The 17,702-nt window shown below is 37.6% G+C and overlaps 1 protein-coding gene across 16 annotated transcripts in view; it reads right to left on the bottom strand.

Moving 5' to 3' along the window:
• The window catches only part of CNKSR2 (connector enhancer of kinase suppressor of Ras 2), a 237,273-nt gene that overhangs the window by 33,386 nt on the left and 186,185 nt on the right, over positions 1-17,702 (bottom strand). For all 16 annotated transcript variants that reach the window (XM_083501843.1, XM_083501836.1, XM_083501838.1 and 13 more), the window contains 8 exons: positions 17,404-17,493; positions 15,154-15,368; positions 11,518-11,566; positions 10,634-10,806; positions 8,992-9,065; positions 7,067-7,138; positions 3,766-3,833; positions 1,729-1,829 (listed from right to left, as the gene is read on the bottom strand). In XM_083501843.1, the coding sequence (XP_083357969.1) occupies positions 1,729-1,829; positions 3,766-3,833; positions 7,067-7,138; positions 8,992-9,065; positions 10,634-10,806; positions 11,518-11,566; positions 15,154-15,368; positions 17,404-17,493 (842 nt within the window). The remainder of the gene's footprint in view (positions 1-1,728; positions 1,830-3,765; positions 3,834-7,066; positions 7,139-8,991; positions 9,066-10,633; positions 10,807-11,517; positions 11,567-15,153; positions 15,369-17,403; positions 17,494-17,702) is intronic.

The following is a 17,702-nucleotide window of genomic DNA, read 5'->3' as shown; positions in this document are numbered from 1 at the left end:
CTCTACCTGTCAGAAAGTTCCTCCTGGTGTTTCATTGGAATCTCCTTTCTTGTAACTTGAAGCCATTGGGGTTCGGGTCCTAGTTTCTGGGGCTGAAAAAAGCAAGCTTGCTCCATCTTCCATATGACAGCTCTTTAGATATCTGAATGTGGCTATCATATCTCCTCTCAGTCTCCTCTTTACCAGGCTAAACATACCCAATTCCCTCAACTGTTCTTCATAAGCTTGGTTTCCAGCCCCTTGATTATCTTGGTCATCTACCTTTGAACACGTTGCAGCTTATCTATATCCTTTTTAAACTGTGGTATCCAAAACTGGACACAGTACTTCAGGCATAGTCTGACCAAGGCAGAATAGGATGGGACTACTGATTCCCTTGATAGGGATGCTATACTTCTGTTGATACAGCCTAGAATAGCACCAGGTTTTTTTTGTTTTTTTTGCTGCTGACTCAACTCACACTGTTGACTCATGTTAAGCTTGTGGTCTACTAAAACCCCTAGATCCTTTTCAAATGTACTACTGGCAAGTCAGATGTCCCCCATCTTATATTTGTGCAGCTGATTCCTCCAGCCTAAGTGTAGAACATGACATTTGTCGCTGCTGAAATTCATTTTGTAAGTTTGGGCCCAGTGGCATTGGAGACAGAATTGGGATTCAATATGACCTCAACAGATTCTTTAACTATTAAGATACCTATTCTCTTGTAATTAAATAAAAAGCTTTTCTTTTTGAAAATGACACAATCACATCCAGACTTCCCAAATGAACTTAGCACTTTTTTGGATGAACTAGAATGTTCTTCTGGCACTTGAACTAGCTTCAAAAACTAAAGTTCTTAAGGAAGAATTTTAAATATGCAGTCTGCTTCCTATAGACCCCAAAAGAATATAGCTGAAATTGGGAAGAGGATTTTAAGAGGATCTGGAAAAATAGGTTTCCTATGGTATGGAAAAAATTCACCTCTATCTACTGGAGAGTGTACTCAAATGCATCTATCATACAAGCTTATTGTTTGCTCTCCTTACATCAGCATTACTTCACATCTGATGGCATATTAAGGATACCCTTTATTATCTGGCCATTTGTACAACTATATATTAATTTTTTTGTATGGTCTACTTGTTTTGTAATAGAAAAGTCTATTTTTAATACACAAAGAATTTGAAAGGAAGCACAGAATCTATTCTTATCTGAAGGAGGATAAGCTTTTGTGAGAAACTTAGTTCATGTTGGTTAAAGCAGGAATGCTGCCAGTATTTTACCTTGGCTTAGCTTCAATTTATAATTGCAATGTACAGATTTAAATTTGTTCCTCGAAGGATAGTCTAATAAAGAGCTTATTTTTTAACAAATCTTTTTAATAAAGCAGCTGTTCTACTATTTTAACTGTTTTAATGAGAACTGGAAGATGTTTTTAAATGTAAGATCCTGCTAAATAAAGGTATAAATAAAGATCCTATATACCTGTCATGATTGTTGCTCTATGCAGTGGTTCAGGGTATTTATTCTTACATTATATTTTGGTACAGAACCAAAAAACTGAATATATACAAACATAATTCCTCTGACATCAAGCATTTATACAGGATACTTCCAACATAATTCACCCCAAAGTGCAAACTCAGCTGAAATGGATGAAGGTTGAATAGGAGCTACTACCCTAAAAGTATTTCTGTATTCTCACTCTGGGTCAATGGCAGCTAGTTATTACAAATGAACACTTACCGAAGGAGGTCGTGGGTATGTGTCGTATGGTGGAGGTGGGCTGTCTTGTTTGGGTGTTGATGGCGTGTCTGCTTCTTCCTTATCACTTTCACTCCAGTAATCTAAACAATACAAATTAAAACAACAACAACCCTGTATTATTGCAGAAATCAAGTTCTTCAAAATTCATGTGTCATAATCAGAAAAGGGGAGCAATGGAAGATATATGTTAATGTGGACTTTAAGAGCCATCCTCATAATTCATTCTAATGAATAAAAGCAGGCCTTCGAGGGTTCTAATACAACCATCCTAGAGCTGTGTTGTAATAATCCCTTTATCAAAGTTCTACAGGACTGCTATTTGAGAATATAATGGTGGTGGAGAACTAAGTATGTTTTGTCAGCATCACTGGCATAGAGTAGGCACTATGATGATCCATACTTGTGTTCTCTGTACACAATTGTCTCTGTGCTTGTTCCATGGGTCTTGGCTTCCTGGTAAAGCAAACAGCTAGCCAAGCACAACAAATGAGAGATGCTCTGGTCAGTTTTCAAGGGCAGCCCCACACAGAACACATTGCAATAAACAAACACTAAGGTCACTAGAGCATGTGTTACTGGTGACAATCTATCTTGGTCCATGAATGACCATAGCTGCCAAACCAGCCATAGATGGAAATATGCACTCCTTGCCATTGAGGCCACCTTAGCTGACAGGATTGTTCCTACTGGAATACATAGCTAGGATAGAATCCTTCCAGTTTAATCACCCACTGAGATCCCAGTTATATATGGCACACCAGTCTTGTCATGTATAATTGTTAATGGCAATGAATTGCCCTGCAATTAAAAAGCAACACCAGCAGGCTGCAGGGCAGTCTGACAGGTCAACCCCAAATCTTCTGGTTAGAGGAACAACCACTCCAGACAGGAGCACTCTCAGGTGGAATCTAGACAGATATAAAAAAGTTCTGAAAATGCTTTTTTAAAAGCTTTAAAAAAATACGTGAATTTTCCATAAGGCTCACCATTGCCAACTAGTGTCATATTGTATATTGCACTTAAAACACACTTAAAACATTATATTAGCTGCTGTATTGCTGAATCCTCAGTTACCGTATTTTTCGCTCTATAGGACGCACCGGACCATATACATAGGACGTACCGGACCATAGGTGGGGAAGAACAGGGGAAAAAAATTCTCCCCCTCTCTGCTCAGCGCCCCTTCAGCGAAGCGGCAGGAGAAACGGAGCCCCTTCCATTTCTCCTCCCGCTTCGCTGAAGGGGCGCTGCACAGCTCTCCCTCTCTGAAGCCAGGAGAGTCTTGTTCTCCCGGCTTCAGCAAAAGGAACCCGAAGCCTTTGGAGCACAGCGCGAGGCTTCGCGTTGCTTTCGCTGAAGCCTGGAGAGTGAGAGGGGTCGGTGCGCACCGACCCCTCTCGCTCTCCAGGCTTCAGCGAAAGCAACGCGAAGCCTCCAGAGCACGGAGGGAGCACTCCCTCTGCGCTTCAGAGGCTTCGCATTGCTATTGCTGAAGCCAAGGAGCCTGCATTCGCTCCATAGGACACACACACATTTCCCCTTAATTTTTGGAGGGGGAAAATTGCGTCCTATAGAGCAAAAAATACGGTATCTCACTCCCTTCCTTCACAGTGCTATCTACTAAACAAATTGACACTGTTTTATTACACCTCTCTTTATCTCTGTATCATTTGCTAAGCACACTTTGGCCTAATAAAGAATTAGAAAAAATAAAAATGTAATCAGCCTTTAGTGACTTTCCATAGTTAAATATATAAAATCAATATGCTTTAGGAAAAAAACCTGATCCATCAATCATCAACATATATATAACAGGTCCTTTTTTGTAGTCAAACATGGCCCTGAATATTTTTTAAAGTTCCTATGTGTTTGAATAAAGTACTGTATAAGAACAACAGTTGCGGTAACTGAGGGAATATTCTTAAATAAGAAAATAAGGGTTCTGCAATAAAGCACAGAATACATATCCTTTAAGTAGGGAGGTTAAGTGAAGCAAACAAAATAATTATACCATACCTTGCTCTTGTTTGATCCTCTCTCTTTCTGCATAACCAGCAGCAAGCATATTAATTCTGTTTAACCACCTGTAATAATATTTTAAATGTATCACTGACAATGCTTTAACAAGTTACATGACTTTGTATGTGGTCTTTTATTCGAATATTTACAGCTTCTTGACAAGATAAGGAAGTAAGACCTATGTTTCATTCAGCTGTCTTGTTAGATGGAATTTTCTTGTAAAACTATTTTGACATATACAATGTTGTTTCAAATAGAAAACCTTGAACAAGGACGCTGGAAGTCCTTAAAATGAAACATTTCAAGGTATTCCAATATCTGTTAGATATTGCTCACAAATACATCATCTTACTGAAGAATTCTTGCTGTTCCAATTTCCCAAGATCAAATCCTGTTACAAAGTTTTTGTCAATACATTTAAAGCCTTATTTGTCATACCAGCAGGGAAAAAGTTCACTCTCCAATTTTGAAGCACATATATCATATAGTGTAACAAAGAGATAGGAGAAGCTTTGTGTGCATCAAGAAGGAAGAGAGAGGAAAAATAATTCTTTTAAATAAAAAAATTTCTAACCTTACGCTAAATCAGACTTCCAATTCCCTAGACTTCTTCCAACAGAACTGTCTGCTTGGTAAAGCTGGGTGTATTTTCATCATTCTTTTTTCTTCCCATTGATTTCAACAGATGACCCAGCTGCAATTCTGCCTGTAACATCTGTGCTTCTTAATGCAATTTCCAGGCATTCTACTTACTACCCCACCACCAGGAATAACACTTGCCAAATTTCAGAGTGAAAGGGTTCTCACTTTATTGCCCATTAACAAAGGCATATAGGAAGAAATTGTATTAAAGTAATTTGGTTTGATTTGTAATAATTTGGAAAACAAATAAAAATAATTTGAAAACACCACCACCAACCACCACCACCAAGGCATATAGGAAGACCTTAACTCCTATATATACTAGCAGGTTGAAAGTATCAGGTGTTGCTCAGGAATTCTAAATGCATAATGGATACAGCTTGTCAGAAGCCATAATTTATTTTAAATAAATGTTTCTAAAGTCAAAAGTGTTTTCACAGGTGAAAACAAATGGCAAATAGTACCAAGGGGAAAATGGAGGTGGGGCGAAGATTTGCCATTTCATAAGGCTCCCAATTTTACCACACATTAGAAAGCGTGGCAGAAACTCCATACTACGTCTTTTATTTTATTTTTTTAAAAAATCAGGGTAGAAGACTACTTGGTTAAGATGGTTGTCTATGTTGGACCATGGATAATGCAGTATGAACAAAAGAACTAAACCGTCTTTAAAATCAGTTGCTTCTGTTATGATGATTTCCACATTTTGAGTCAGTAGAGGTCTATTTCATCAGTCAGGCCAGTCCTGCCAATAGTTAGTTTCCAAGTGAAATAATGGGTGCATAATCTTGGCAGGAAAGCCTGATTATTGCTTTAATCCCAGATGTGATTCCTGGCACAGCTAGATAGGCACTATTTTTATTGCTAGTTCATAGCAAAGCAGCAACATGGAAAACAGGTTTGAGACAGAGTCCTGCCTCACATTTAGCCCTGCCCAGACTCAGATCTTCCATCACTATTTTGAAATCAAAGGAACAGTTGATTCCCCCCCCCCCAATGTTGGACTTCTTAAAAAAAGAAGATGGAAACAAGGAGGCATTTTGTAACTAGAAAGGAATTAAAATGAACTTAAATTAATTTCTATATCTAAGAGACAGTACAATCTTTGATGGTTGCAGTTAAGTTGACATTTAATCATGGTAATTTGCAAGAATGACTTAAGTATCCTTTGAAAAATGTATATGAGCTATGTGTCACAAAGACTCATTGTGCCTCTAGATCATTTCACAAGTTTCTTAATTACTGGAAACTATGTTCTGGCAACTACTATGTTGGCAGTTTGATACGGCTGCACTAGAACATATTGTACTCATTCACTCACCTTAATATGTACTCTTCAGAGCTCCGATGTACACAAATTGTTCTTTTTAAGAGCCAGGAATATTCTGTGTACCTGTCTTCACTAGCATTCCTAGCACTCAAGAAAAACGGACAGCCACTGCTTATGCTGTTCATGTGTATGAATGCATGTGTATGAATGCATGTATCAGAGCCCCAAAAGACATTCCAGGGTGACTGAACATTTGGAAATAATAATTACTATGATGTTCAAAGTAAATAATGCTAACTGAACCCCATTACGGAAAACAACACATTTATAGACCAGTTGTACTTCATGAACAATTAGTGTGTATAAGCACTTATGTGATCCTTGAACACTTGAAATATATATATGTGGTGTACTCAGGAAACAGTGAAAAATTGTAAGCAATTTTTGACGAAGAAATGCCAGAGAAAATTGAAACTGGGGTACAGTACCCTCCATGGACTGATTTGTCTTAATATATTTTCACTTTGATAAAAATGAAATTGATTTTAGTTTCAAAATAGTTGAAGGTAATTTGGGCTCCTTTAAATTGCTCTTAACTGGCTAATTATATCGAACACTGCATCTGGATTAAGTCCAGAACTAGGCAGGAGAATTAATCAGAGCATTCAACAGATGTTTACACTCATAGCAGCTTCTTGTTTTTCCAGAGGAAATAATCCATGCTTAAAAACTGATCCTTGCTGGATCAGTGTCAGTGTGTGTGTGTGTGCGTGCGTGCGCGCGCGCGCGCGCACACACACACACACGGATGCACTGCTTGCTTCACTCACCAACTTTGTCTACTCCCCCCAAAGTCACCCTTCCCCTTACTCATTGCCAAAGTCACCCCTTCTCCTTATTCTTTGCCATATCCACTCACTTCCCATAATCCTAGCAAAAGCCACCTTTTACCCTCCACTAGCTCCTCTCCAATATTATCCCCTCACTGTATACTTCGCATTCAGGGATATAACATTTATATCCCACCATTCCTCCAATGAGCTCAAGGTGGCATACATGGCTCTCTTCCTCCAAAGTTTATCCTTACAACAACCCTGTGACGTAGGTTGGGCTGAGAGACTGTGACTGGCCTAAGCTCTAAGTTTCATGACAGAGTGGGGATTTGAACCCTGAACTCCCAACACTCTAACCACTTCACCACACACACCAATTAAAACATACATACATACATATATATATATATATATATATATATATATAATATTACTCACATTCAGGGAATAAATTTTTCATTGGCCTTTTGGACTGATAAAAGAAAGTGGTGAATACTATAAAAATACAAAAAATACTCAAGAATGATTCATTACATAAATTAAGTTACAGTACCTGCTCATGTCATCTAGATGCTCAGCAGCAAAGTAAAAGCTTTTGATCTTAGGATGGCAAGCTTTGAATGCACTGGAAGGGGGGGAAATAACAAAGCACCATGGGTGAAATATTAAGTATACAAAATTATTTTTCAGTATTAAAAGGCTGGCCCAAAAGTAGGTATACTGCTTTAGAATCCACTTTCTTTGTCCCTCATCATTCACAGTATCTGTAAAGAAAAATAATCCTTGATTGATTGATTGATTGATTGATTGATTGATTGATTGATTGATTTACTGTATAACTACTTTGGGGCCACACTGTATATCATCTATATTTTGTATATGTTTCAATTCTACTCTGAAATCAAGAACATTTGCACTTTATACACATTTTGGGATATACTTGTGTGAAAAGATACAGTAAGCATGTAATCCTATGTATGTCTATGTGGAGGTAAGATCTACTGAGTTGTATTTAATCCTATGTAAGTGTGGACAGGATTACATCCTAATTAAATCTATCTGAACATATGGTGTCAAGTTAAACACTATCTTACCTGAGTATACTTTTGATAAATATGAAGCAGTTTATTTACTGGGGCACTTGTATTTAGTAGGCAAATATATCATAAACGTTTCTGGATATAATACCATTTGGCCAAATTATACTTCACAGGAAGTCCCTATGATTTTTCATACTACAGTGTTTCTGGCTTTACTTTCAACTTTAAAACTCAATAGTTGAAGAGAAAAAGCAAATGTGTCTTAATTTCTGACAAGCTGTTGAACTTGTAATCATGAAGTTATTCACAGTAATGAGGTATTTCATAGGTCCTTTCCCTCTCAACCAACTATAAAAAGCATTACTGTCAACATCTGAAACATCAGATCTACATTCTAGACCGCAGGGCATTACACTGGCACAATCCACTATTAATCTAAACAGGCACTTAACTGCACATAAAGGTTGGCATCCATACCAAGTTACAGCTTTGTGAAAGATTTGGCTGGATGCCCAAATGACATTCTTGTGTATTCTACTATTAATTATCTTATATATTTTTTTCCAAATTGAAGTCAACATTAGTTTAGAAAAAGTGAATTTTGCTTTATCTCATATTAAGAATTAAAATGTATTATGATAATATAATCAGTTAAAAGTAAAGGTGAACTATCCAAGCCTCAAAAACAGTAACCAAGAACATCAACAAAAAATAATTATGTCCTATGTATTGCTGGGTGACCATTCATAGCCCACAGCCAATGCCCAGCCAGCTAGCAATGTACAGTGGTACCTCTGGTTAAGAACTTAATTCATTCTGGAGGTCTGTTCTTAACCTGAAACCATTCTTAACCTGAGGTACCACTTTAGCTAATGGGGCCTCCCACTGCCACTGTACCACCACTGCGTGATTTCTGTTCTCATCCTGAGGTAAAGTTCTTAACCTGAAGCACTATTTCTGGGTTAGCGGAGTCTGTAACCTGAAGCGTTTGTAACCCGAAGCATTTGTAACCCGAGCTACCACTGTACTGCCCATCTGGCAGGGCCTCCTATTGGCCGATTCAAAGCTAGCATTTTGGCAAGGAATCCCTGCTCCTTTATTCTGCTGGCTGGGGAATTCCCCTTAGGGCTGCCAAGACACACTGGGCCCTAGCTGCTGGGGATGGTGGATAGAAGTGAGGTCTGCAACCATAGTCTACCTGAGAAGGGGGTGAGTAGCCATTCCTAAACACCTATTCCTAAATACCAGGAATGAACTTGGTGAGTATCTAAAGTAGCAAATGATAATATATATTAATTAGTAGTAGCAGTAGTGATTGAAGTTCCACAAAGATAAATACTACCAGACAAAGGCATCAATAATGGAACATTTTATCAAAATTATGTTTGTGTCAACGTTTACAGTTTTATCTATTTTTGAATATTGTTCTAGTACTTACTACTTCTTGCGACATTCACTAGCTCTATCAATTTTAAATTCTGGCAGACTGATGAATCCCTCTGCTTTTTCATCCTATGAAGATGAACAGATTAAAGAACAAGAGCAAAACCAGAAGCCAATCAAAAAGAAAACAAATACAAGCATACTGAACTATCTCTTGTCACAATATAACAATTTCTGATTTATTGCTTCATTAAAACTTCCACAAAAATTAATGGAAGCATCTTGCCAGAAAGGTGAAAACATCACTTTAAAAAGAATTATTTTTAAGAACAACTTAAACCATGTCTTCAACCATTTCTCTTTTGGGGCAATTCACATAACTTGTACAGTAGAAGCAAACAAAATTAACTTAAACATGCCATTTTTAAGATAGAGCATAGTATTAGAAGCACAATGCAATCTGGATCCACTAGAAGTCTGCAGCTGAAAGAACTGGCTGGTTAGTTTAAAACAGTGGTCTGGTTCGTACAAAATGCTAAGCCAAACTATGGCCTAGCAAGAATGAACAAATGTGAGTACACAGAGTAAAAATTGTTACATTTGAACTGGGCCAAAAATGTGGAAATTTAGTTGCCTACTCTTGTTACTGTCATCTTGCTGTCTCTTCCTCACTGTTTCCTTGGGGTTGCAAAAGCAGAACTTTGCAGTAACAGCCAAAGCAACAATTGCCAGAATTCTATTGCTAGCATCTACACTTCAGATCTAGTATTTCTGTATCCCCTTTCTTCTATTCCTTGCCTTTTCCCAGCCCTTTTGCCAATACTGCTCAGTCACATGTGCTTGCCAGTTCTATGTATACTTTTGCCCTGATCCTAATTTTCCTCCTTTTTTCAACTACGTATTTCCATGACCCAGAGTTTCCTCAGGACCTTAGGTCACTGCCAACTTTGTCTTACTTCAGTTAGTCATCCTGTATCTTAATCAACATCCCAACACTCTCCCCTCCTTCTCACTTCTCATCTTAACTGCTAAGAGCTCTTCAAAGCTCTCATTAATTCCTTCTTGTCTCAATTTTCTACCTCCTTAGCTCTTTTACTGAAGCCTCACTTTTCACCTACATTTCTATCAGATTCTTCTTTCTCAGTCAACTGCCTTCTTTACATCTTTTTTGCATCCTCCAGGAATCATTATATTGCCTGTTTCTTGTGACATCTTCCTCCATCCTGTTTTGTCCCATGTGGAGTTCTAATTCCGATCAAACTAACAATACTCAATTCCCTCACAAAAGAAATTATATGGCTTCTGAATCAGGGTCATAGCACCTGCTGATATAATATTTCTGCATGGTGAATGTTTAGTGTATCCAGGTTATCTTTGTTTTAATGAAGAAGAAGAAAACCTATGTTACCAATATTTAGCATGGCTCTTGGAATCACTAATTTAAAACATGGACAGGAGAGAGCTGTGCACAGTGTCAGAACTGCACATTTGTTTCCACTGCCGAAGGGAAAAGCCAGTATTAAAGGTAGTTTGTCTCTCCAGTACAAACAGACAGTCATGTAATGACCAAATCAAGTTTGGGCAGTTATATATAGTTCTTCACCACATGCATATATCATGTTTTTGGACTGTAGCCATATTGTTCAGTGCAGTCACATCCATCTGCAAGAAGAACACCAAACATATCAGTTTCTTACCTCCTCATTGATATACCAGTAGAGAGAAGTATCCTTCAGGACAAACCAGTATTTCTTCCATTTTTGTGAGAAATAACTCTTGGCATCTTTCTTTTTCCAGAGCCAGCCTTCACAGTCTCCACGACCAAGATCTTTACAAGAAATTCGCCTTTTACTCTTACTTGGTGCGAGACCTTAGAAGAACAGTTGTTTCAGAGATGATTCATGTACCCATATAATACTTCTGTCCTGAGCTGGAATACATTGTTGTGGTTTCTTTTGGGGTGGAACTTCTCTCCATCCATTCTAATAAGTAGCTATGACTAAAGCATAATCTACTACTTAGATCAGGCATAGGCAAACATGGTCCTCCAGATGTTTTGGGACTACAACTCCCATCATCCCTAGCTAGCAGGACCAGTGGTCAGGGATGATGGGAATTGTAGTCCCAAAACATCTGGAGGGCTGAGTTTGCCTATGCCTGACTTAGAAGGAAAACAGAGTTAAGGCCTAGTTAAGGTCATACAATTCTCATAGGAGATGCCCTGGCTTAAGGTCATAATGACCACTGGAGGAAATGGCGACATGCGCTGAGAAAATTATGGATGTTTCATAGAATCGTAGCATTTGGATGGGACCATGAGGGTTATCTAGCCCAACCCCTGCAATGCAGGAATATTTTGCCCAATGTGGGGCTTGAACCCAAGATCCTGAGATTAAAAGACTCATGCTCTACCAACTGAGCTATCCCAGCAGAACATAGCAGCATTAACTGTTATAAAATTGGAGTGTTTCTGTTTTAGAATTGTCACATTATATGCAGACAAAAATGTTTACACAGTATAAAATTATGTTTAATTTTTCACGAGACCTATAAGGTAAAAACTGTTTTACATAATAGTTACCTTTGTTCTTCTTTTTAGACTTATGCTGTAGAGAGGATTGTTGAAATGTCTAAGAAAAACACACACAACAGTTTAGTTAATGTGTGCCAATCGCACCACAATACTTCATGTACAACAACACAAACTTTAGACTAGAAGTTCTCTTAAACTGTGTCCTGTAAGCTCTATTCAGATGGAATATGTTATGGAATGGCTGATAAGTGTACTTGGCCCTGCAGTTAATTTACTTTTCCCTAACAATTGAGATGGAGGTTGTTTTGACCAGGGTCAGATTTATCAAAACAGAATAATTAGCAAGTTTTGATTTGCCCAGTTAGTAATTGTGTGATTGATTTCTTTTTAAAGTACCATATTTTTCACTCTATAAGATGCACTTTTTCCCTCCTAAAAAGTAAGGGGAAATGTGTGTGCGTCTTATGGAGCAGATGCAGGCTGCATAGCAATCCCTCTTGCTGTTCTGGCTTCAGGGATAGCTGCGCAAAGCCTCTTCAACAACATTTGATTCAGAATATTTTTTTTCTTGTTTTCCTTCTCTAAAAACTAGGTGCATCTTATGGTCAGGTGCGCCTTATAGAGCAATAAATAAGGTAAATTTCAGGCATAGGGCACCTGATATAGACTGGGATGAATTACCTTTTTTGTTGTTGTTTTGACATTATTAACCCACTCAGACTGTCCTTGAAAACATCTGCTACACAAAACCCTATTCCCACCTCTGATTTCCCTGAGTAGCTCAATGTCACCACCAAACAATGTTATCTGTGAAACCTACAGACACAGTTGAGCTCAGAAAGCATAACTGGCACAGAAAGTCAAGACCTTGGCTGATGGTTGTGATAGGCATTTTTCAGTATTTTTCTCTATGAATATAGCATACCTGTGGCTATGGGAAAAGAGCTCATAACAACTGAAAGGAATTGCAAAGGTATTGCATTTTTCAATGAAAGCAGTGGGGTGGGGTGGGATGGACAGCCAAGGTATGCTGGAAATACCTTGGTATCTATCAGGACTTCAAGTTCTTGTCCTGTTTTGCTGCATTTTTAACAGTTCTACAATTACTGGTTTTGTTCAATATGACAAATCATTACATCAAAAGCATGTTTACTGAATATAAGGATTGCATTGGCCCAATATTAAAGAAAGAGCTCTTTTGACCTTTCAGTGTTTGCTGCTCTAATAGATGCTTTCACTTCATGGACAGAGGAGCACCAATGCTCCATCAACAAGTTAACAAGGCATTTCTGGTCCAATTATGAAAAAGCATACAATTTCCCATGTGTACACTGCTACACACACACACACGGCAACTTCCAAGTCTAATCAATCCTCTTTGTTAATTCTTCAAAAGTATACAGTAGAAGATGACAATTATCTCTGTGAACTTTCCTCTTTAACTAAATGGAAAGTAATGGCAACTGTGAGAAGATTCGGGTATGTCTGCCTAGCCATGTTAACTCAGAAGACTAGAGACTAATAGTTCAATAGGACAATTTCATGATAGCATTATCACCAGATTTCAACAGTTTCATGTTGATGGACTTTGAAGGTCCGAGTTGCTTATGCCTTGTCCCTTCAAGTCATTCATTCATTCATTCACTCATTCATTTTCTATACTGCCCTTCACTTGAGGATCACAGGGCAGCTGACAATATAAAAACACATAACATAATAAAAGAAAGAAAAACCCAGGTTAAAAGGCTGTAATTAATCAAAGGTCTGGGAGAAGAAGAATGCTCTTGCCAACTGAGATGGATCTAGAAAATTAGATCCCTCCAAGACCATAAGCTCAAGAACGTTGCCCAAGAAAGGGAGAGTACCCAAATGAGCACAGCTGAGTGAGACCAACTCCCCCCTGCTCACTCACCCGGGTCTCAGTGACACAGACCAGTGATAAAGTGATACAGAGCGGCCTCATCATCCATAATCAACTCATTGGTGAAGGAGCTCTTATTTAGGGCTAACCTGGTATTCAGCAACAGCAGCTGCAGACTCGAGGGCTGGCTGGTAGTACAACTGCAATTGTTCAGGTTGGAGGAGGGGCTGGCACATGGCACAGTCACTAATTGCCTGTGCTATGTGCCCCTGAACCACTATGATTGGGACCCTGATGCCCTCTCCGGCTCCTCCCCTCCCCTCCCTCAGTAAAAACAACCCCCCCAAAAAACAAACCCCCACAAATTAAAAGCAGTTAAAATAATTAAAAACAGAACAATTATAGCAGCATGGGCCTTGCCTGCCAGAATTTAGACATAATATCAGTCCAATATATTGTTAATGAGGTGTGCTCCTGCATAAGTCCCCCTTGCCTTTCTTTATACTGATATTATGTCTAAATTCTTCAGTGACTAAATGGCTTCAGTGCTTCGATTCAGACTCTTGTTTGATTGATGTGTACAATTCAGGAAAATAAACAAGGATCACCTCCTATTTAATTTCATTACTTTTAAAGACCAAAATAGCGAAAATTGTTTGTATCAAATTTTGTATTTACAGGAAATTTTACAATAGCTTAGACCATCAATAAGAAAATCAGAATTTAAGAAGATAATTTCTATTTATTTAAAGATAGCACTAATACAAATTATTTTATGAAGCAGCTGTTTCCTTGTTGCAAAACATTTAACTAAGCTTCAAGAAAGACAGCCATCACATCCCAAAACAAAAAATGAAATCCATGTCTTAAATGGATGCAATAGATTAAGATATGCAAAACTATTTATATTGATTTGCTTTGTGCATATAGGCAAACAGATGTCACAAAAAGAAATGCATTTTTTGTTCATATATCCTGGATCATCCTGGATGAATCTGATGACAGTCCATAGATTTGTTCTGTATTATTAAATATATGACAATAAATTTATCATGTGAGAAAATTCCCCACAACTGTACATGAATCAATTCACTATGAAAATAAAATACAAGAATATCCACAGGCCCTAGGGATTCTATTAATTCACATGTACCATGAATTGGGTTCCTATAATACTTTAAGTTATTTCAGTCACCCAGGCTTCAAGGGAAGCAATAAAATGAGTTTGCTGGAATAAAAGCAGGTCATTGGTTTTAAATTGGGCTCAGTGGAGAATCATCTGCTTTGACAACACTCAATGACAACAGAAACTGGGACACAGCCAGAAACACAAAGTCCCACAAAGACTGGATGTCTTTAAATCCATTTGCTAGTTCACACAAAAAAAAAAAGAGTAAGAGAGCACTGGGGGTGGGGAAGTATTGGCTTTCCCCTCACTTTGCAGGATTTTAATGGTCTTTTAATAGCTCTTTTTTGAGTGGTTACCTAAATTCATTATTTTCAATTCAAAATAAAATTGGTGACTATATTTTCTAATCTTTCCACAGTAGTTATGAAAACAACAGGGATCATATGAATATGACTGCATGATTTACATTTTAATTCTATTTTTATCTAATTGAATTTGCAAAAAAGGTGTATATAGCAATGACCTCCAGCTTCTTATCCTCATCATTCAATACAACTGAAGGGCAAATTACACTTAAATGCCAGGCTTCTTTGCTTCGTTTCTTACCAAAAATTTAAAAAACAACCAATGGTGATGTGTCAGTCACTCAACAACAGCATCAACATAGAGTAAACTATTTTGTAATTTTACTCACGTGATATAAAGATGTTTCAGGCCCGGGTGTGCTCATGCTGTCTTGCCTTAATGAATCCATTTGTAAACTAGGTAGCAGAGAATAATGACTAGGACTGTTGCTTTTATCTCCCCTCTTTTTAGATTTTTTGCCTGTGTCCTTTTTGCTGTTTCTTTGAAACATGTAATCCTCTTGAGCTATTTTTTCATTGCTCATATACCGAAGTAATGAATTTTCTAGGTAGAAATTGGAAAGGTTATACTGAAAACCAGTTCTTAATTGTCCAGCTGTTCAGGACATATTTTGCTGAAATCAGGACAACCTGCCTTCAAACCTGTCTTTCATTGGACTGAAAGACACAATAATGCTGAAATTCTATGTTTAATACCATAAAATCCAGTAAATAATGGTGCACAGTGTACGTATTGGTTTTATTATTTTATCACAATATTACACAATATTAGGGTTCAGTAGTTTAGAACATCTACAAAGGGCAACTGAGTACCCTATTCTGAAAACTATCTTCTGTTTAACACAAACACTTATATTGCATCATTGGCTCGTGCTAACTCTCATTATCCATGGATAAATCCACTTGTAGCTTTGGCTAGAACATAAAGTTAGCTATATGTTAGCTTCACTCTATAATCTCTTCCTGCTGTTATTTAGCTATTTATCCATAAAAATGCAGAATTTTACCACATAACTGAAATCCACATAAAAGAAAAGGTTAATCTTACATTGCAATAAACACCTATAGCAATTCAGCACAACCTTGCATCTTACTTTGGAGTGATAGTATTCCAGTGCACCACAAACTTCTATGCCTTCCACTACAGTGGTACCTCGGGTTACATACGCTTCAGGTTACATATGCTTCAGTTTACAGACTCCGCTAACCCAGAAATAGTACCTCAGGTTAAGAACTTTGCTTCAGGATGAGAACAGAAATCATGCGGCAGCAGCGGTAGGCCCCATTAGCTAAAGTGGTGCTTCAGGTTAAGAACAGTTTCAGGTTAAGAAAGGACCTCCGGAACGAATTAAGTACATAACCAGAGATACCACTGTATTACATGCCTCCAATGCTGCTACTCGCTTTAACACAGACTTTTCAGACCAAACCTTCCTATAATATGTTTCTATAGAATAGACTATGGGAATCTGACTGTGATGTTAAAAGAAAGCTGATTTTATTCCTTAACCGAGCTCTGCAAACAATTCAATAAAAATGTTTGGAGAATCATAGAAACTATACTGTATATTCTGTCTTTGCTTGAATAACGTTTCTTATTTTCATTCAAACTTTTAAAATAACTTTATATTCTCATCAACTATGAGGAAAAGGGGGAATTAATCATAGCTCACTTTGAAGCTATAGGATACTTTTTTTGTATGCAAGCTGCAATATAGTACCATTAGTAGAGAACCTTATAGCAATCACTCCATCTATTTGCTACCATTCAGGACTCAAGGGAGCCCTAATGTTTGCAGACCTGTGTATTCTTTTTAAAAAGAAAAGGAAGAAGAAGGGTCTCTAAAACAGGGGAATGCAGACTGCCTTTATGCAGTCAAGTGCAAACTAGAGGAGGAGAGAAGTAAACAGAAGCTGTAGATCTGATTTGATCTCCTCATCTCACCCTCAACTTATTTTCTCCCCTCGTTGCACCACTACAGCTTTCTCATCTCTATTAGGAGGCTTCTGCCAGCCCACCTAAGCATCCTCCTTCTACTCAGGGCCAGCCAGCAGCCGACATGATCCTTGCCTTCAAGGGCTCTTAGGCTTCAGGCTTATCCAAGCTTACCTGGAATATGTGTCACTGAACTCAAACAAATATGAAGAATACGTATTATCAAGATGAATTCTATAACATCTCATATATTCTCACAAGAGTATTTCACTGACATTGAAATAATAAGATTTTAAATTATGTTGTTCAAATATGTGTGGGGAAATTCCTCAAAAGCTAGGGTTGAGTTTCAATTACATCCCTGCTGCTTCACTCTGGGAATCAAATTGCAATAGTATCATGAATGGTCTTATAAAATTGAGAAGAAGTTGGCAATTTGTTCTTAACTGCCAATTTGTGACACTGGTAATGAACCGTCAACAAGAATCTTCAAACATTAACCACATAACCTGCATTGTGTAGAATGATCTGGAATAATAAGGACAATTTACATTTTAAAAACGTCTATAAATATATTCAATAATTTCTGTAAATGTATATTAAAACACAATTAAATGTACAATTTGTGTCTGAGGTCACTTACCTCTCCTGCTATCTCTTTTTGTCTTGGTGGGATCTTCATAATCCCCTACCCAGTTATATTCTACTGGCATAGATATAGGTCTTAGCTTGCCTGCAACAAAATATATAAAAGTATTTGACTTCAAAATAATTGTAACGAAGTTACAAGGTTAGATTAATGTATTTACACTTTCTTCATGTGATACGAAAGTAATTTATCATGAGTAGGCTTCTTGTAACTTAATGGTTTGGAATTATTTTCCTATGTGCATACAAGAAAAAAAGTTTCCCCCTCTAAATAGACCCATCAATCTGAATTCT

Source organism: Podarcis liolepis, assembly GCF_965112155.1.
Source record: "Podarcis liolepis genome assembly, chromosome: 4".
Lineage (NCBI taxonomy): Eukaryota > Metazoa > Chordata > Lepidosauria > Squamata > Lacertidae > Podarcis > Podarcis liolepis.
Note: the sequence above shows the minus strand (reverse complement) of the source record. Positions and strands in the feature narration are given on the sequence as shown.